General features: G+C 39.6%; 1 protein-coding gene across 3 annotated transcripts in view; it reads right to left on the bottom strand.

Annotated features, from left to right (window-relative positions):
- Window positions 1–81: 81 nt before the first annotated feature.
- The window catches only part of STK26 (serine/threonine kinase 26), a 63,526-nt gene continuing 42,521 nt past the window's right edge, over window positions 82–21,086 (bottom strand). For all 3 annotated transcript variants that reach the window (XM_069074079.1, XM_069074078.1, XM_069074077.1), the window contains 9 exons: window positions 15,406–15,462; window positions 9,036–9,144; window positions 8,796–8,953; window positions 6,638–6,823; window positions 4,030–4,178; window positions 3,229–3,322; window positions 2,860–2,922; window positions 2,637–2,773; window positions 82–1,898 (listed from right to left, as the gene is read on the bottom strand). In XM_069074079.1, coding sequence (XP_068930180.1) covers window positions 1,874–1,898; window positions 2,637–2,773; window positions 2,860–2,922; window positions 3,229–3,322; window positions 4,030–4,178; window positions 6,638–6,823; window positions 8,796–8,953; window positions 9,036–9,144; window positions 15,406–15,462 — 978 coding nt within the window. In that variant the 3' untranslated portion in view covers window positions 82–1,873. The remainder of the gene's footprint in view (window positions 1,899–2,636; window positions 2,774–2,859; window positions 2,923–3,228; window positions 3,323–4,029; window positions 4,179–6,637; window positions 6,824–8,795; window positions 8,954–9,035; window positions 9,145–15,405; window positions 15,463–21,086) is intronic.

The following is a 21,086-nucleotide window of genomic DNA, read 5'->3' as shown; positions in this document are numbered from 1 at the left end:
TGATTTCAGGTTGCCAGCCAGAGCCTCTAAGGAGAGACAGGTAGCCATTCCCCACCACAAACATGAACAGTACAAGTCACGGAAGTTTACAGAATTAAAATATTTATTTTTGTAACCTCCCCGGCAGGGTGAACATACACTTTAAATAGTTAGACTTAATTAACTATACTGATAATGCACATTACTATTTGAATTTTGTAAAGCTTTAGATAACTGTGTTTATGACTTGTCGCTTATACAAAAATATTTTAATCCAGAACACTCTTGTTTTCAAAAATGACCTCCAGACTTTTATAGATATAAATTGTAAGTAATTGAGTTTCAGTTACACAGCAGGTGAAAATTTCAACAGAACCATTTGTTTAACACGAAAACAAGGAATGAAAAGTAATTTTCTTTTTTACACTGTAGGCACCATTGAAAAGAACTTATCCTTGGTATACAGAAGAACACTGCACTTTCTGACACTCAAGTGTCTTACATAAAAAACCCAATGGCCACTTGACTGCCCAGATCATGTTCGCCTACACCTTCACACCTTCCTTTTTCTCATATTTGGCAGATAGAATATGCAGGTTCTTTACAAGACTTTTGTGCAAAAACAAGATTGTGCAGATCCAAATGATACAATAAACACAGAACCTTTGTGAAAAATAAATGTACACCAACAATCCCACAAGTACTGAATTTCAGCATAATATACATACTGGATCCCTAAGTACCATAAATATAACGAAAAAGCAATTGTATCATCTTAGCTACTTTTTATGAGGGAAAAGTATTACTCTACTTCACTGTAGACTATTTTGGGGAAAGAATACCTCTAACTCAGTTATTTGTATACTAACAGGAAATACATATTCAAAATACCCTTTCTGAAATTATGAATGAATGATGCTTATGGACATACTAAGGAAATAAACATTTCACAAGCCAACGTAACCCCTATACAGACACATAAATGCTGGTGGGATTTCTGCTCATACTGGCGGCTGTTGCTGCAGAGGAAGAGGAGGTATTAGGTACATGTTCAGCCTCTTCAAGCTCCCCCTAAGCCAAGCATCGTGAATGTTTCAACAAGGTCGGCCAGCCTGCATTTGGAACATTATTGCCAAAAGCCTTCCCTAGCTAACTGTATTGCTCTAAGTTTCTAACTGTGACAAGACTTAAATAAGACTTGAAAAAAGCCTGTTCTAGAAAAGGCAATGTTGATGTAGCTACATAGATCAGCTGCAAACTATTTCACTATATTATTGCTCTCAAATGGGGGGAATCATTGAGTTGTTTGTCCTGGTCCAAAAGCAGAATGGGGAGCACATGCTCTCACGCCTTGCCTTTCCTGGTACTTTAAACTCTTGTTTTATGCAGGCGAGTACTACCTGGAACAGTCTCCCTGCCAAGATAGGTAAAAGGGTTGTTGCTTGGGGGTCGGGAGGAGAGAGAAGAGCTGGTATGGAAACTTCTTGAGGATAACTGACAAAAATTTGATTTCCGATTGCTATGATGGACCTGTATGTTTCAGCAGTGTATAGTTAACCAAGGAGCAAAGAACATACTATTGATTTGTGTAGCCTATTAAAAATAATGATGATGCCTAAAAAGCGCAACTAGAGCTGAACATTTAGCAGAATAAACACAGATGAGGCTATGATATTAAAACTTCTTTACAAAATCATCTCCTGAAAATAGAAAACCATCTCTGGCCTCACAAAATAGTTGAGTAGGTTCTTCCAAATCCTTCACCTTCAGTATGTTGCAAAGATCCAAAAGGCACATGGGAGCTCATGAGCTAAGTAAGCACTGCCAAGCTTGAAGTCGTCTGGGTGGATTTCAATGGAGCTGGATGGAAGTGAAGTCAAAAGTGGGAAGTTTCTTAGGATGAGTCATTAACGGAAAACCTATAAATTGAAAAAATGGGATCAATGAAGAATTTTGTAAAGAATTCTAATCTGTTTTATGAAGTAACTGATTCAGCAATCTGCTTCAAGTCCTTTTGAATCTGATGGGTGGCAGAAATCAATGTTCAAGCAACTGTAATTTGCAAATTGCCAAGGGAAGAAAATGGGTTTTTCCATGTTTTCTTGATAAAAACTGGAAGCTGATACTCCTGAATTTCCAAAACTAAAAGGGTTTTGTGAATTAAAAAAGTGTGGGGGGAAAAGAGATTTTAAAATTGCCTGTTGTGTTACAATCTTTCATTTTAAAAAGTTTAAATGCTACTGTAGCTATGAGGCAACCTTTGAGAGCTTTATCCCCTCCTTTCATTTATTATAAATATACAGCGTATGACTGGGAGAGGCAATGCTAGCTATCTTCAGGCCAAATTGTAACAGTCCAGATCTTGATTCATAGCTCCTGGATTTAAAGAGTATTCTTTCTAGTTAGAGCTTCAGTTCTGGAGATAGTCAACAAATGTTTTTAAATAAATGCTAGCTAAAAATTATTTCTCAGTTGGGGAGGATATTGTGACTATACATCTGTGACCTTTGAGTGTGATGTTAACCACGGGAAGCTAAGGAACCAAACTGGAGAGAGAAGATTGAACCTTCTCCAGAAGACTCTGAGAGGGCAAAGCCTAGGAAGAGTACATCCCCCAACAAGAGTGGAGCAGGAAGGGGATAACCCAGTAAACTTACTTCTGAAACTTCTCAATCAATTTCTTCACCATCTTATCTGTAATTCCGGGACAGGTAGTCTCGGCCACTGTCAGACTTTTCTCAAGCTCTTCAATCGCCTTTGTTCTGCTTGCATTACTTGTATCTTGCTCTTTCAACTAAATCAGAGACCAGTGAGTGGTACGATGAGATTTAAAAAACTGTCTTGAAAAGATAGAGCCAGAGATAATGGAATGGTTCTTACCTCAGCAAATACAGGTGTGATTATTGTAGACAAGCAGCTCAGTGTTTTGGCAAGGTCTTCTTCCTTTAACAGAAGCAATACAACCAGCAGGAGTCATTTGTTTAAAAAAAGAACATAAGGGTGTATCCTGAGGGGGTAGGGATTTTATCTTATTTCCACTTCCGTAACCACCCCCCCTTCCCCGGGGTAGGATGGTGTCTTAACTCTGAAGCTCCCAATGTACCCACATTTCCACAAACCATCCTCCGAAATCCTAGCAGGGCCAGAGTCCACAAGCTGTCAAAAGTGAGGTGCTTGGTGCCACTCAGTTCAAACAACTTGTGGTCATTATAATTTTACCACATTATGTAGGAAAGACCATCTACATACTGTTCCATTCTGTAGTTTCTTTGCATCAGGCTTCTTCCGAACAGTAGTAAAAGTCCATTCAGGATGAGAATTATTTTCCTTGTTGCTGCATTCCCTAAGAGAAATAACCTCACCAATTATTTTTTCTTTGTCAACAAGTATTCTTTTTCCAATAATTATCAGTAAACAATGCTAGTGAAATAAGATTGCATATACTGCATCCCCAAAGAACCCAGTGAAGTTCTCTGAGAATAACACAATGGTAACAGGAATCTGAAGGAATCTCAATGGCTGCTTTTTTGCCCATTCTGCCAAGGTAAAAAAGTTGTTTTGGTATAGCTAAACAGAGTATTCTACAAGTAAATTAGAAATGTAATAAAAATAATCTTGGGTTTCTATAAACATGTAAACATATCCAGTTAGTATATGTATTGCTATATATAGAAAATGTCTGTTTTGCAAATATTAAGCTCAACAGAAATGCCAATCATGTAATCTCTTCAGGAGTGAAATGTGGCAATTTCTACATGGGGTGACTGAGATTGTACTATGGTTTTAAAAGTATGGTTCAGGTTATTTCAGGTAACTTTTTAGGGGCCAATTTTGAGATGGTTCTGATGACCTACAGATTTATCATTTCCTTTTGAAAATCAATCCTGAGGACTCACTTTTCGGTTTGTGTAACAAAGATAAGGGGCCATAAGGAGAGATTCAGTTAAAGAAATGGCCCAATTGTCTGTGTCCCATATAATTTCTGACTTCAGAAGACTTTCAGAGTCATCCAGCCAGTGACCCCCAATCCCAGGCCACAGCCACACTTACGAGTCAGAGCCATCGGACTCTGATTCGTCATCACTGTGTCCTTCGGCTTTCCACCTCTTGAACCGATCGATCAGTTCTGTCAGGTATGATGTCTTCTTGGCATTTTTAATAATGAATTTGTGCTTCAGCAGCTCTTTAGCTGTTGGACGCTAAGTGAAAAATAAAGGATGCATGAATATGTATATCTGTGTTTATGGAAGTAGAAGAGTTTCATTTGCATGTCACAGAATCTGAAGGAGGTCAGGGTAGAAGAAGAAATGTAGTATCAATGGGGTGTCACTAGTATCAATAGGTATTAGCCTTACTGGAAAAGATTGGGTCTCCATTTAAGAGTGTCAAAAGATATTTAAGAGCTTGGGTTTCAATTTTGTGTAAAGTTTATTATTTATTTCTTTTTTAGTTTACAACATTTAGTTCCAAAAGCTTTTGAGATTTTCTCTCTGTCCATGTCCTCCTCCCTCCCACCCTATGGCAGCATGCAATCCAATAGAAGTTGTACAAATACCTTTACAGTGAGTATTAAGTTTTAAAGAAAGAGAAGGAATGGAATGAACAAGAAAGAAGGAAGAAAAAAAGAGCAAGTAGTTTGTTTCACCCTGCATTCCAACTCTGTTCATATTTCTCTGGATGTGGAGAGGTAGAAAGAAAATTTTTTTTTTCAGTGTTGCGTGCTGCCATTGGGTGGGTGGGGTGAGGAAATATGGAACTCAAAAGAAAGCGTAAGTAAAAGGTAACTGAGTTTGGGGACACAAGGTGATTACAAGTATGTGTTTGAATTTTATTTTTGAAGAGGACCATGATGACACAACTTGAAGGTGAGTAGCATCACTTTCTTTCTCAGAGCCACAGAGTTTCAGTGATGAGATCTTGACCAGGTGAGATGACCTAAAGCCTAAGGGCTGGTTGATGTAGTCAGAGTGAGGTCCACGGTGGTGTATCAAATAAAGCACTGGCCTTAGAGTCAGGAGGACTTTGATTCAAATCCAGGCTCAGAGACTTGATAGGTGTGCGGGGAAAGAAAGGGTTTAAGTGAGGAGTTGATCGAAGGGCTGGTTGAAGTGGTGAGTTAGAGTGAGGTTGACGGTTGTCTAGTGAATAGAGAATTGGCCCTGGAGTCAGGAGGTTGTAAGTTCAAATCCTGGGTCTGATGTTTGTTAGGTGTGAGTGAAAGAAAGGGTTTTAGGGAGTAGGTATTGAGAGGAGGGCTAAGAGGTTGTCCTTGTAGTTAGTTTTGGGGGGGAAAGAGAAGGAAGGAAAGGAAGCTTACTTTATTTCTTTGTTACAAGGGTTTTCTTTCCCCCTCTACTCATTCCTAGGATGCATCTAGGCATGGATTTGAACCAAGGTCCTCCTGACTCTAATGCCAGTGCTCTATTCACTACACCACCGTGGACCTCACTGTAACTGACTACATCAACCAGCCTTTAGGCTCTAGGTCATCTCACCTGGTCAGGATCTCATCACTGAAACTCTATGGCTCTAAGAAAGAAAGTGATGCTACTAACCTTCAACTCCAAGTTGTGTCATCATGGTCCTCTTCAAAAATAAAATTCAAACACGTACCTGTAATCACCTTATATCCCCAAACTCAGTTACCTTTTACTTCCAGGAAAAATAAGTCCTCATGGACACCATCCATACATACCAGGGAGAGATCACTCACTAGCTCAAGTTCAAATCCCACATGGCCTTAGAGCAAGTCATCCTCCTCCTCCCCCCAATAAAGATCAGACTACATGGCTGGAGATCCATCCCAGTCATATATAGAAATAGCATTAAACTCCAAATCATGCTTTCCTTTTCCTTAAGATGAAGAGTGAACTGACTAAGCCCCTTCCTTGCATAAGACAGAATTGTACTTTAAGTGACAGCATCACATAAGATGTACATTTTTCCCCAAGCTTCCTCTATCCTGAAAGGAGAAACTGTCAATATAGAACAGGGGAAACAGAGAAAAGAAACACAGGACTTGGCTAAGCTAAGCTGAACAGAGGCATACTGGATAATTTAGTGTTTGTCCAAATATCCACAGAGGAGGCAACATTAGCTACATGTATATCCTCTGCCATTCTAAACTTAAGTAAATAAATATATTTTTTAATTTTAATTTTTTGCTTTTTGGAGGGCAATTGGAGTTAAGTGACTTGCCCAAGGTCACACGGCTAGTAAGTGTTAAGTGTCTGAGGCCGTATTTCAACTCAGGTCCTCCTGACTCCAGGGCCGGTGCTCTATTCACTGTGCCACCTAGCCACCCCATAAATACATTTTTTTAAAAAAGCAATCGGGGTTAAGTAACTTGCTCAAGGTTACATGGCCAGTTATTTCTGGGTGTGGTGCTGAGTATCTGAGCCTGGATTTGATCCAGGTCATCCCGACACTGGACCCGGTGCTCTTACTCACTGAGCCACCTGGCCGCCCCTAAGCAATTGGGGTTAAGTAACTTGCTCAAGGTTACACGGCCAGGTGTTTCTGGGTGGGTGCTAAGTATCTGAGCCCGGGGATTTGATCTCCAGGTCTTCTCAACACTGGAGCCGGTGCTCTTACTCGCTGTGCTACCTAGCCGCCCCCATAAATACATTTTTTAAAAAAGCAATGAATAGATACTCACAAATGATGGATCCTTGTTCAAACATGCATCAGTAAACTCTTTAAAGGGCTTGGTAAAATCTCCCAATAGAGTTGGTGGATTATTTTTTGGAATCAGGAAAAGAACTCTCATGGGATGCATATCAGAGTTAGGTGGCTCTCCTTTGGCTAATTCAATAGCAGTAATTCCTAAGGACCATATGTCAGCCTGAAGTGAGAAAAGAAAAAGAAATATTATAACAAATGTATAAAAGGCAACACTTTCTTGCACTTCTAAAATGAGTACATCCTAAACTTTTGAAAATCATTTCACATGAACACCATATACCATCTGGCTTCTCTCTCTCTTTTTTTATGCCGAAATGCTCAAATGGTAACCAAAAAGTCACATTTCTATACTGTAGGGCCCCTCTCTCTTCACTGGTGATTCCCTCCCCTTTTACCATTTTAGGAAGAACTCCATCACTGTTCCACCTCAACTCCCTCTAGAGCCCTCCTCCTTTTCTCCAGATTGCCCTGCTCCCCTTCCAGCATTTCTAGCAATCTGCCTTTTTCTTAAGAGAAGGACCAACCATGTTGCTTGTTGTATTTGTATCTCCAATGCTGAGCACAGTCCTGCCACTTCCTATCTATCAATTTACAAGGCAGCTTTCTTGGGCCATTCAGAGTTCTGGGAAAACTTATCAAATCAGGAAAACGGTACAACTACTCTAGCCCAAGGTGGGCAAGTGCTTTTATCCCAGAGAATGAAACAAATGTGTTAGGGGAAAACAGCTTCTTAAATTGTGGGTGGGTGGGTGGCAAAAAGTTTGGCACAGTTAAAGGCTTCTGAAGGTATGACAACCAAAAATGAATTAAAAATTCAATGCGTAATGAATCCAAGGTGTTTCTGGCAGTGCTTGCCCGCCTATGTTGCATGTCTCATCTCGCAACTGCACTGAAACCTTGGTTCTGAACACAAAGCCCCAAGGAACACTGCTGAAATGGGAGTGGAAAAAAGTTTAAGAAGCTTTGGTATAGAAAAAGCTGGTAACAATGGAGGAAGAATCACCCCCGCCCTCTAGCTTCTCTGCTATGATGGAGGCTATAGAGAGATTAGGGCTCAGGGTACAATCCTTTCCGCCTGGCTGATAGTTACCCAGGAGAGGTACTTTCAATTCAATAAATTTATTCGCCACCTACTACACTCTAGACACTATGCTAGTCCCAGGGGCTATAAAAACAAAAAAGTCTCAGTCTTCAGGGGTCCATTAGTCAACAACAAACATTCATCAAGCACCTACAATTTGCCAGGCACTGTACTAAACACTGGGCCTACAAAGAAAAGCAAAAGATAGGCCCTGCCCTAGAGGAGCTTAGAATATAAATATAGACAGATTAAACTGGAAATAATCAACAGAGAGAAGGCACTAGAATCAAGATGGACTGGGAAAGGTTTCCTATAGAAGATGGGATTTTAGATGGGACTTGAAGGAAGCAAAAATCAGGAGGTGGAATGTTCTAAGAATAGAATGGGAAAATGAAAACATCCAGAGTTGAGAGATGGACTATCTCATTCAAGGAATTCAGTAAGGACACCACTGCTACTGGATTTAAAACGGGGGGGGGGAGGGATAATGTGTAAGAAAAAGAGAAGAGGCAGATGACATTTAAACCTGTGCTTTAAACAGCTGAGTGGAAGATGGACTGGAATGGGAGAGACTTGAGGCAGGCAGTCCCACCAGCAGGCTGCTGCAATAGTCCAGGTATGAAGTAAGAGGGCCTACCAACATCATGGTGGGAACAGTATTAGAGAAAAGGGGAATGTATGTATATTGTTTCAGAACTTTTTCAGGCCTCCAAATGAACATTCAATACTTTCAAGGTGAATTTCCACTTAGGAACCAGGGCAAATATAGGAGCTAGGTCCCGAGCTCAGTAAGGTACCACCCCAGTCTGCCTTCTTCAAATGATAGCCTGCCAAACTCAGTACCACAGTGGTTCTTGGAGCCAGCACCCAAAAAATGCTCCTGGTATCTTGGATGAAGGCTCAATGAAGGAATTATGCCAAGAGCTAGAGAAGAGTTGCCCAGGAAAAGGTTTGGAAGGATCACTTATGCCAGGGAGACTGTGAGTCCATCCAAAGATACCCAGTTACAACTCAATCACAACAGAAACACTTTGTTCTGGTAAGGTCTTACTTTTGAGTCATAAGCTGATTGCTGAATAACTTCAGGAGCCATCCAGAATGGGGTTCCTACAAAGGTATTCCTTTTAATCTGTGTATCAGTCAACTGGCCAGCAACTCCAAAGTCTGCAAGCTTAACGTCTCCTTGCTCTGACAACAAGACATTGGCAGCTGGAAAATGTAAAACTCCAATTAGTTACCTTCCTCAGAATACATCAATTTTTTATCAAGTTCATACTGAAGTTTTGCACACCTTTTATGTCCCTGTGAATTTTCTTTTCTGAATGCAGGTAGTCTAGACCTTTCAAAATTTCCTTTAGCATGGTAGCTATCTGGAACTCATCAAATGGGCCAGCTCGAAGCTTAGGGGGCAAAAACACGCACAGGCACACACACAATACACAAAGGTTTGGGGAAGAAAAAAGGTTAATGTTTGAGTTATCTTTGAAATAAAGGAAATTATGTAAAAGCTGCTTCACAGAATTAAAAGACCAATATTTTAAGAAACATGCCTGAAACTTTTTAAAAAAGGAATTTCAATAGGGCAAGTAAGCCAAAACAGGTCTTAAAATAAGAAATTTAACCTTGAAAGTATGAGAGCACTTACCAGGCCAGCTGTTCCACTAGAGTTTGAAGTAACTGACTTACATACATGCTTCGATAACGAAGGAGACTTTTTCATATGGGGGAAAATATTAGCTACCTACATGTTGGTGTTTTGAAATAAAAAAGTATGAAATTGGAACATGCTTTAAAATCCTACAGCAAACCAATTTCCAAACATATAACCATTTGGCTCATGAGATCAACTGTAGTCTAATAATTGACATTTAAGTTGTTTTAATACTAGATGGAATAGACCAACTCATTGGGAAAAAAGCAATGGATTTGGAGTTGGAGGATCTGGGTTTCTTCCTCATCTTCACAGTGAAAAGGTTAGACCACATGATCTCAAAGGTCCCTTTTAGCCCTGAATCATATGACCTTATTGGTCTTCCCAAATTCAAAAATCCTAACCAGGCACACAATTGAATGCTTCACAGTACAAAGTTGTATGCAATCACGCAGAGTTCAGAGTTTTCATGAAGATCTAACACATGTCCCTCCCTCTTTCCCCATCCCTTGTGCCAAAGCCAATTGCCCTGACTGGAATACAAGGAAAGCAATCATTAGGTTTCAGGAGAATTTGTAATGGAATATCTGAAAAATCTCTTTTCAATGAAGTTATTTTAAAATTCTGGTACCTCATAAAGCACCAACAGTGAGTGTACAATCTTATTACAGGAAAGGGTGGGAACATCAAGGCAGTACTGGGGTGGGGCTCTGTTTGCTGTGGGGAGGGCAGAGGTAGTTAAAAAAACCAAGCCCCTGGCCACACGAAGGGAGTCATGGCTCTCTGGCACCTTGTGTACTTAATCTGAAATGAATGCCGCATTTATAGTCAATAAAGAGCCCTTTTATGTTAAACTCAAATCACTGAAAATAGAACCTATGCTTCAACCTGACTGTTTAATATAAACTTTAGTCTGTTGATACAATTTACTCTAGAGACTTCTGGAGTTCAATAGATCTCTCTCAAATTTTATCCATTTACTTTAAAAACTATCAAATTCAAGAAAAGAAAGTTTCTAATTTAATATTTAAAGTCATCTGGAAAGGTAAGGAACTCACTTTTTAACAATTACTGGCACTGAAACATCCAGAGACCATATTTGAGCCTAGTTCTTGGCTTATTAAGAGGGGCAGACATTGGCACCACTGGACGTTAAGGAGCTGAGCATGTACTTTTTCTCCAGGTATTTGTGAATCGGTGGAAGCCAGTCAGTATACTGTCTTATCAGCTATCACTTGGAGGAATTTACACAGAGCTAGCTAAAAGCCAGAATGAGCCAATGTGATATCTCTATTTAGTATTTGAAAAAGGATGGTTCTGAAAGCACTAGAAATTGAAAGACTCAATATAGAATCATTTTGACAACAAGGTATAAAACCTCAGTTAACTAGGGTACTTGTGGGAGCTCAGCTCTGGGTGCCAACCAGAAACCATCTTTGTTTTCCTCTGTGGGTCACTTAGACAAATTTCTTCCTCACTGAACACAAATGAATCTTTCTTTAATGACATCAATCTCAGGCTATGTTGCCTTGCTAGCTCAGGACCAAAATGGTGGAAGGATCCTCCTTTAGGCCTTCGGTTCATTTCATGGCCTTCCTGTTCTTTGAGAAAGCGTTGCTCCTACTGTGCCCACTTGCAGTATGGCATGTTAAGAGTCCATCTATGAACATAACTGATCTCTATTAGAGAGGAGGGGGATCTTGGCATATCTGTTGGTAACACTGTTGAGCCAAGTTACAAGTATCTAATTGCATCTGTTGGCTCCAAACTGACCTTAGTTCTTATATTCTACAGGTCATCTAGTTTGACCCCTTCATTTTACAGAGAAACTCAGGCCCAGAAAGGAAGTGACTTGCCTAAGATCACGTAAGTACAATGGATCAGAGCTTAGGATTTGGAGTTAGAGGACTCTAGGCTTGAATCTATGCCCCTCCCACAGCATTATGGGTGAGTGCTTTGTACTGCTTTTTACTCTCCCACTCAGCAGATTGCTTCTTTAGGTTTGTCACTACCCTTCATTATTTCCCTTACTTATACTCCAGGCCTCTCTTTTAGCCTCCTCTAGGCTGCAGAAAAAGAATCCTTTTTGGCTATGGATGCCAAGTCTAGCCAATTTCCTACCAGGCTAAAACTGCTTACCTCTCATATGATCTGGCAACTTCACCAGTGCCCTCTAGGCTCTACCCCCAGGAACCATCTGCCTAGTATCCTCCTTAGTATTGGATAATTGAGCTTCTGACTCTAACTCTTAGGAGCCCATTCCAAGTTCTCTTTTCCTCTCTTCTTGTCCTTGTTTTAAATGCTTTTCAGCAGGCCCGATTATATCAGCCTTACCCCCTCTCACAGTCCTTTGCATGACCATTTCTCCCAAAGCCCCCTCCTAAGTGGTTCTCATCACAGCCTATGTTATTACCTCACTAGATTCCTACAAATAACCTGGGAAGTTCGAGAATTTCAAGTATCATTCCCATTTAATAGATGAAGTAATTGGGCCTTCTATAGGTTCTGCAAACTGGGTTGAAGCCCACTATTCTACTACAAACCCTGCTTGCAAAGGCTTCTGAACCTCTCGTGTCAGACTACTTAATATAAACAAAAATCATCTAGATTCCTAGATAAATGGAGGGAGGGGGCCCGAGGGAGTCACTTACTATTGAAGGACACAGGCTATAGATTGCTGGGAATAAGCTGGTGTGCATATTTAATTTAGCCAATGATCCTGATGCCTAAGTAGAAAATATACTCAACATTTGGAGATGACATAAAGTTTGAGTTTGGGAGTAAGGAAGAGAAGGCCAGTTCCTTGAAAGGCAGGATTAGATTTCAATATGACCTGGGCATCCTCAAATACAAAATTGATAAGGAGTATGTAAAGACAGTTGTGGGAAAAATATCAATGAGAAGACATTAAGGAGATGAGAGGGAGTCCTGTGCAAAGCAAATTAAGGGTGACTTCAAATAGACTTTGATGACTCTGTGATCTCCTCAATGCACAGACACTCTCGTCAGTGATGCAAACTTCATCCTATCTATGCCTGCTCAGCCTGTGCAATCCTTGTCCATGTCCCCTTCAAAAACACAAAGGGTTATTTTATAACAGCCTGTCTTTCCACAAAGGAGAAGACGAAGTGAACTCAAGCTTAAGAAGAAAGTACTTAAATGGAATATAAGCAACAACTGACAAACCCTTAAGTTTAATTCTGAGATGAATTATATTACTAAGTAATAACACATTACTATAATAGTACTATAATACTATAACACACTTCAGGTGTGCCAAATGTTTTCCCCATCACACCAACCCTATGGGTACATTAAGCACCATTTTACAGATGGGGAAACCCATGTGGGTAAGCACTTGAAGAGGAATTCAAACCCTAATCCCCAGACTCCAAATCCAATGCTCTATCCATGACCTAGCAGGTTGCCTCCACAGGACTAGTTTGGGGAAGATAATCCCCTGGAGTTCTTCATGCATAATGAAGAGGTTCAAGGATCACTTTGTGGAGGTGTTTCAGATGCAACTCTAAACAAAAGGTAAGGAGAATTTTGCTCAAGGTCCTCTCCATTCCCGAAATGTGTATGTTGCCCACTTGGCAGACACAACAAGTCATAGTGGCTTCTCTGGAATTTAAACAACTTTATACTAGGAATATTCAATTACACTTAAAAATAAGAATGTTAGGGGCGGCCAGGTGACACAGTGAGTAAGAGCGTCGACCCCGGTGTCAGGAGACCCGGGATCGGTTCCGGCCTCAGATACTTAACACCCACACAAAATAACTGGCCGTGTAACCTTGAGCAAGTTACTTAACCCCAATTGCTTTAAAAAAAAAGTAAAAAAAAATAAGAATGTTAATATTATTTGACAATCTTTTAAATCAAAATTGTTCACAACAAACATTTCAATGAAATCTGAAGAGAACAGGAAGGTATCTCAGAGGTCATATAGAGCAGACCAATGCATTCTCTAGATGAGGACAACCTCAAAGGGGAGGCATGAGGTAAAGCCCCAACTAGACCTGGCAGCTCCAGAATTCTAGTCTAGCCTTCCTTCCACTATAGCACCGTGACTTGGACTTTACAAAAGGTCATTTTAAGAGAATTTGTATGGACGTCTGCTTCTCAGGTACTGATAGCAATTTGTATTTGCTGTGATCTTTATAGTGGTCAGCATTTGTTCATTTAAATCTGAAGAAAAAGTGAAACAGGAATTAACCAACTTAAAGCAATAGTCTTACCCACTTTATCACATTAATTAAAATGCAAATCATCACATGAAGAGAGCATTTAACCATCTCATTTAAATGATTATCTAATTCTTGGTTCAAGCTGTCACAGCTGAGACAACAGAGACACAACTGCTCAAAGACAGACTCAAAAAAAGAGAATGGAAACCCATGCAAGGAGATAGACTCTTAGCGCATAAAATGTGCTTCATGTATGCATAAGACTGAAGGATGATGGTTAAGCATCAAAAAAGCTGAAATAATTTTTCACTGTCTATCTGGGCATAAAAGAAACTACATGACAATCAGGGAATTTCCTAGACATTGTAGTTCACCTACTCCAACTGCTACCCAAACTGGATTCTCTCTACATCCCTGAGAAGCAGTTCTCTAGCCTCTGACCCAAGGTCTCCAGTTCACAAGGGATAGGGAATTTCCCAGCCCAGGATCCAGAACAATGGCTGTCACGGGCCCAAATTTTAGAGCCTACGTCCTCTCTCCCAGAATCATTTAAAAGATCTGGAGCTGAGTTGGGTCTTAAGGCATTATCTCCTCACTTCCATAAGGGGTGAATACAGGAGCTAAAGAATACAGGAGCTAAAGCCACTTCCTCTCTTCTAGAAAAATGGGAAGAGGAATATCAAATTGAAAAAAGTTTCACAGTAAACCAAAAGAAACCTGAGCCTATGCAAAGTTATTGTTACTTTAAGTAACTTGCAACTATAAACAACATCAGAGGCTTTTCAACACCCCCCAAAAAAAGTGTCAGAGGACAGATAACAATTGAAATTTATAGGGCTTTTTATTTGATATCTTTCTGCAAGAACTTTTTAAAAAGCACACAAATGGTAGCAGAATTAGAGCAGAAGCCAGTCTATTCATTTTATTGAGGAGGAAACAAGTCCCTGAGAGGGTGACTTGCTCCAGGTCACATAACTAATCAGTGACCAAGCTAAGACTAGAACCCAAGTCTAGTGTTGACTACTGGTTCACTATTATTTCAATGACAATCTCCTAACCCTAAAATGAGTATTTCATTAACTTCTTGCCTGCTCACATACTAATCCTTTCTCTTATCTACCAGTTGACAGCCTAGCTGGTTGGTTGACACAGCCAGACACTACCCCAGGCACTACCACTCACCAATCCTGGCAACTGTGTGAATTGTGGGCACCATGCCTAAAAGGAAAGACATATCAGCCCCCTTTGGGCTGGCCTTGCCAACTGAAATCCAAAGTGGCAGCAAATGCCACATAAAAACTCAGGTTTAAAATGTCAAGCTGGAAGCATTTGCTAATTTTAGCCTGATGGCCAACACGTGGACCTTCTGCCATGCAGCCTTCTCCCTTACAGTAGAGGGAATGTGGTGCTAAAAGAGATTGTGGAGTTAAATGCAATGAATGCCTTTCAGCCTACCCAAGAAGACAACTCACTTACATCTTACTTTATTTTTCATATAAATTGTGTGTATAATATACACACAAAAATATATAATACACACACACAATACTTACAAGATGCAGTGCTGATCCTCCACTCAAGGAAGTTATTTCATTGTGATCTACAATGTGTTTGCCCCCCCGCCCCCACTCCAACATGTGATTTCATCAGCACAGATTATTGAGTTTCTATTAGCCTGCTGCTTGAGGAAGACTATTTACTTCAGTTTATATGAGTGTGTGTGTGTATAGATAGACACATATACACACATGTAAACATATACACAGGTGCATGTACATATATATGTGTATATGCAAGCATGCATTTTTTCCAATACTTACGAGATCCAGTGCTGATCCTCCACCCAAGTATTCCATTATGATCCACAGCTTTGTGCCCTGTAAAGACCAAATGAATAAATGATTATGAAATGGTATTTCTGTCTTTCAGAAGAAGGTCTGGATACGGGTTGTGTTCCTCGAATTCCTATCTGTTAGGTACATTGGGTCGTTCTCCCCCTGAACCTGCTCTTGCATCTGCCTTCACTTTTCCTATGTCTGAAGCCTTGGGGTTAGCTCTAACTCTTCCAGCTCCATTTCCTCCTATCTAAGTGGTCACCAAGTCCTGATACTTCTCCATCATATCTGAATCATCTTCCCGATTCTGGAGCTCCTCCACTGGATGATCCTTCATTATGACCTGCCTGCTTCTCTGAACAAGTCTTGCTCCTTTCACTCTTCCCTTAAACCATCATCAGAATCACCTACCTTATGCTTAGATCTGGCCAGGTCATTCATTCCTCTGTTCAAAAGTCTTCAGAGAATCTCTATTGCTTGCTGGGTTAATGATCATATTTGTCTGTCTAGCATTCAAAGCCCACTGCCATCTGCTGCCACTTGACCTTTCTAGCTTTCTATTACTCACTCTTCATGTTTTACATCAGTCCACCTACACAACTCTGTCTACAACCATATCCTTCGTTTTCTTGTCTCCTTATACCTACAACGCAAACCCTTACTCGACCCCACACTTTTAAAATTCCAACCCAGCTCTTAAAGTCCAATCAGAAAGTCACCCCCTTCCCAGTCAAGTTTTCCTTAATTCCCTTTTGACCTCACTAGGCACTTTCTTTTTATAACTCTGAATGTCACTCAATCTTGTATATTATATAGAGTTCCTTGTGGCAGTCTCATATCCCACTATGGGACTGCAAGCTCCATGATATAACAAATAAGCATTTGGCACTGGAAATGCAAAGGTAAAACTGAAAAAATAAAAAACCCAGTGCTGCCACGGAGGAGTTTATAGTCTATCTATTTAAACATCACATCTTCCCAATGCCACCCAAAGTTCTCTCGATACAATAGTTGTTCATTGGTTCAGTTATGTTCAATTCTTCATGACCCCATGGACCATGGCACACCAGGCCCTTTCATCCCCCACTATTTCCCAAAGTCTGTCCAAGCTCACATTCACTGTTTCCACAACACTCTCCATCTCATCCTCTGCCCCTTCTCCTTTTGCCTTCAATCTTTCCCAACATCAGAGTCTTTTCCAGTGAGTCCCTTCTTCTCCTTATGTGGCCAAAGTATTTCTGCTTCAGCTTCAGCATTTGATGGCTATTGCCTGGAATTAGTTTCTTTAAATATTGACTGATTTGATCTCCTGGCTGTCCAAGGGACTCTCAATAATAGTAACTCATTATCATAAGAGACTCATATGTCTATAGTTTTACCAAACATTTCCCTCATAGTAACCCTATTTGGAAAGAAGTGCAGTTATCCCTGTCTTCCATATGGGGAAATAGGCTTTGGGAGGCTACAGAACAAACAGACAGTATCCAGGAAGATCCAGGATTCAAATCCAAGTCAGGAGGATTCTAAGGCCACTGCTGTCCACACTGCACCATAGCTGCCTTCTAACAGGCACTTAATAAATGGTGTGGATCAATCTACTTATTTTACAAAAGAAACTGAGGCCCAGAGAAGCTACAGTCTAAAACACGGAAAAATATCACATGCCTTCCTGCAACAAAAAGTATTAAAAATGTGGTTGAAATATTAGGAGTCTAACAAAACATAAAATTAAATGGAATAAGTAGGTTTTAAAAAAATAACTACTGGTACTTGAAGTAAAGCAGTTTTAATTAAAAGATAATGAAAAGGTAGCTGGAGACTTTTGAAATTATTCTAAAGGGGATTTCTCTGCACTTTCAAGGACTTGAAAAAGTTGATGACACTAGTTCATTATAGCTAACTGAACTTCAAAACTTGTATCTTTCCTTTTCTTTGGTATACATGCACCACTAGCAGCTGTCAAGCTGCCCACACAACTAGGGCTATTTTTTTGGCTGATAAGTAGAAAGGGAAATATTCTCCCATCCCCAAGCCTCCAAGGTAAAAAGGTAACACTTATGAGAAGGGGAAAAAAAAGACAGTTTTAAGATCAGGTATCTATAATTCAGAGAGGATTCTTATATGAGTTCTAAAATAGGAACCAAAGACCATTCTAATGCTTTAGAATCACAGATTTACAACTAGAATGTATCTAACCATCTAGTTCAACTGCCTCTCTTACTTAGGGGTACACACAGAGGCTTTGAAGCCAGGTCGTTGGACTTCAAATTCACTTCTCTTTCCACTATACCACATCCTCTAGAACAGGAGCTCTTAATCTGGAGTCTGTAAACTCCCTTAGATTTTACTGTATTTCAAAGTAACTGGACTTCTTGTGTAATCCTCTGTATTCCATCTGATGTATTGAAAAACGTGATTTTGAGTTTCCAATTTTTAAACTACTTCTTAAAGATGAACAAAAGGTTCTCAAAGGAGTATAAAAGTTTTCCTAAAATTAGCCCTAGTCACACTCCACTTCATAGCAAGCAAAATGTAAATCAAAATGGATGACAATGTACAAATCTATTATTACTTCTTTTCAAAAAAGACTAGTGTAGAACATTTTTTCAGTCTGTTTTTTTAAAAAGTGAAATTGAAAAAGGACATTCTTTTGGGGGTAGGGTGAAAAATATTTCCTTAACATAAATAGAAAGCTAAAGGCAATCTCTAACAACAAGTAGAGACATGACTCAAATTACATTTAATGCCTGAGTGAACCTCACTGAGATTTACATTGAACTAGAAAAATACTTTAAGATGATGAAAGATTCTTCCAATACGATGAAATCATATGGGAAGGGTTCACTAACTTCAGCACTCTTCATAAAGGCTAATTTTGTCAGTCAAGAAAATTGACAATGGACTCAAATTTAAGGAAAATACTGTGGTTATACTGAAGTGTTTATAAGGTTTCTGCTTTCATTTTTTAAGATGGAGTTACACAGTGATCTCAGTCAAAATGAATACCTACTAATTTTTTTGCATGTCCCAAGAAGTCACTACAACTCCATGAGAACATATAATTATCTCTGGCACAATGCCTCGTGCCCCCCCCCCACTTCTTTTCTATTTATGATGAAATATTAGTTACTTAAAGAGTCTTGATCTAAGGACAACTTTAAAAATACATTTCTTACTTGGGGAAATAAACAGGATTCAATGTCTAAGGCCTTCTGATATTGCTGAAAAGAGTAGCACGGGCATGCGTAGTACATCTATTAATAACACAGCTCCCAAATGCTAGCTGAGATGACAGAGCCCAAAACAGCACTGACTGGAACCCTACTATTCTGGACTTTTGTTTAGCAGACAGTACAAAGTAAAAATAATTAAAACACAATATCCTTTGACATTGACTGAACAGAAGTTGATCAAGGTAAGAAAAGCAATTAATTTAAACTGATGGGATACAAAAGCAAAAAATTAGCTCTAAAAGCAAAGTAGTATAGAGTATACAGGACATAGGAGGAAGAATATTTATTGGACCTTAAGGCAGGAGACCTAAGTTCTGGGCCATCTACTAGCAGTGTTAGGTTTTGTCATCTACAAAAATGGGGGAAATAATGCTCATACTACTTAATCCACTGGGTATTGGGGGAAAAAACCCACTTTATTAGCCTTTAAACACTGCAGAAAGAGGAGTTATCAATGATCATGGAAAGCAATACGCATGATGCAACACAAATGAATAAAATTAATCACTGTCATTATCTGGATATTTCTACAGTTGCACCATGAGGCAAATAAACATTAAAGAAACAACTAGCTCTTCACAAGGGGATTATTTAACGTAGCTCTTTGAAACTATATTGGAGGCAACCATTTTAAATTGCAGGAGGGACTTGGAGAACTCAGAGTATAAAATCTTTCAAAACCAAATTTCTTTAATTCAGAAAATATTGATCAGATGTCTATTATATTAGGTGCAAGGTAAAAAGGGAGAACTAAGAGTTCATTTTTCAGGAGACTACATAATTAAAAACCAATAGGAACAGAAGCTGTTTCAACACAAAACCGACCATCTGTCAATGTAATAGGATGGCCTGTTTGAAATTGGTCTCATCTAATATTTTAAGTTAGTTCCAGAAATGTAGCAAAGGTTCACTCCTATCTGTTCCCCAAGTGAGTCGAAGGGTCTGGAAAGAGCAGAATTTAGCCCAGAGTACAGAAAACAAGCAGGAAGCAGTCTACAAGCAAGCCTAAGTCTCCTAAACTAGGAAAGAGCCATGAAGCTCTAAAAATAGCAACTGCTTCATTTAATCTATATGAACACAAAGTAATGCATCAGTGAATTACGGCCAAATGTCCATATATACTGGAATACAGTAATGACTTCCATATAAAAAGAAAAGCTGAAATTAAACGCTTTTTAAGAAACTTTATAACATACAACTATTCCTTTCTACTGGCCTATAATTCGTTATTAAGGTAAAGTGGCTTTATAAAAAGTAATGCTACTCAAATGGCTTATTTTACAAATAACTATTAATGGTAGGCTACCAATATTTTCTGCACAGTACAATAGGAAGAAGGCTGACTTTGCTTCAAGTTCTAACTATGAGACTTTGGGCAAGTCCCTCTTGTTTTTTGGAACCTTATAATAAACTGGGGGTCATAAAAATGCCTGGGGATGGGGGCAGAAGGTAACTCATAATGCCTACAAACCTATCTCTTATATGAATTTTGTGTGCATGAATATTCTTACACTGACTAGAACAAAAACAAAAGCATAGCAACAGAAGTGTGTTTCTGAAGGTAGGCAAAGTACTATTTTGAAAAAAATCCCTTTTCAAACTTGGAATTCTTATGGCATCCATCACATTCCACGCTGCATCAAAACTATTTGCGTGCTTTCGTCTCATCGCCCTGCTAGACTGTGATCTCCATTACAGCAAGGACTCCACTCCCCAGCTTGCCAGCAGTCCCCAACAGATCATCTTTCAGTAGACCCTCAACATTCACTGAGAAGTGATAAAAACATCTGCCCAGAGTCATAACTTGAGACAAGCTGTGATCCCCATATCCCTTTCTACAATTCAACTCAAAGATTGAAACACAGAAAAGCCCTCCAAAAAGGCCATGCCAGTGTTCTGTGTAATGGGGTGAAAACAAACCCTTCTTCTACTTTAAAATCAAACAATTACTCATCAGGTACTTTGTGCTGAGGGAGATCCAGAGATAAATAGCATAAGATCCTTTCCTCCAAGAATCTTATAATCTTGGAAAGGAGAAGCAAAACTTCTCTCTGCCCCCCAGCCCACCCCCAATCTCCTGAGTGGCAAAGAGCTAACAATGACTAAGTAATGCTGTCAACCCTTCAGAGCAGGTACACAGGGCTAAAATGTTGGGACATTTACAGAAAGGCATGGGATTTTGTGGGTCATCTTTTCAGGAGACCAACCCAACTTCCTGACCTAGAAAGTGGTCACTATCAACACTATCCTGGAACCAACAAAAACCTAAATTTTGCTGAATGGGAGGGTTCCTGGTTCCAGTCTTATTCTAACAGATTTGTGTATAAGCATCTTTGTGGACTAAGAGCGATGCATATAAACACAAGGATATAACCCTTTCTTGAGGCTGCATTTGCCCTAGGAGTCACCTCCATTTCCAGTCCTACATGAATC

Source organism: Petaurus breviceps, unplaced genomic scaffold, assembly GCF_028583685.1.
Source record: "Petaurus breviceps papuanus isolate PSGF00001 unplaced genomic scaffold, PetGlider_PUasm1.0 90881, whole genome shotgun sequence".
Classification (NCBI taxonomy): Eukaryota; Metazoa; Chordata; class Mammalia; order Diprotodontia; family Petauridae; genus Petaurus; species Petaurus breviceps.
Note: the sequence above shows the minus strand (reverse complement) of the source record. Positions and strands in the feature narration are given on the sequence as shown.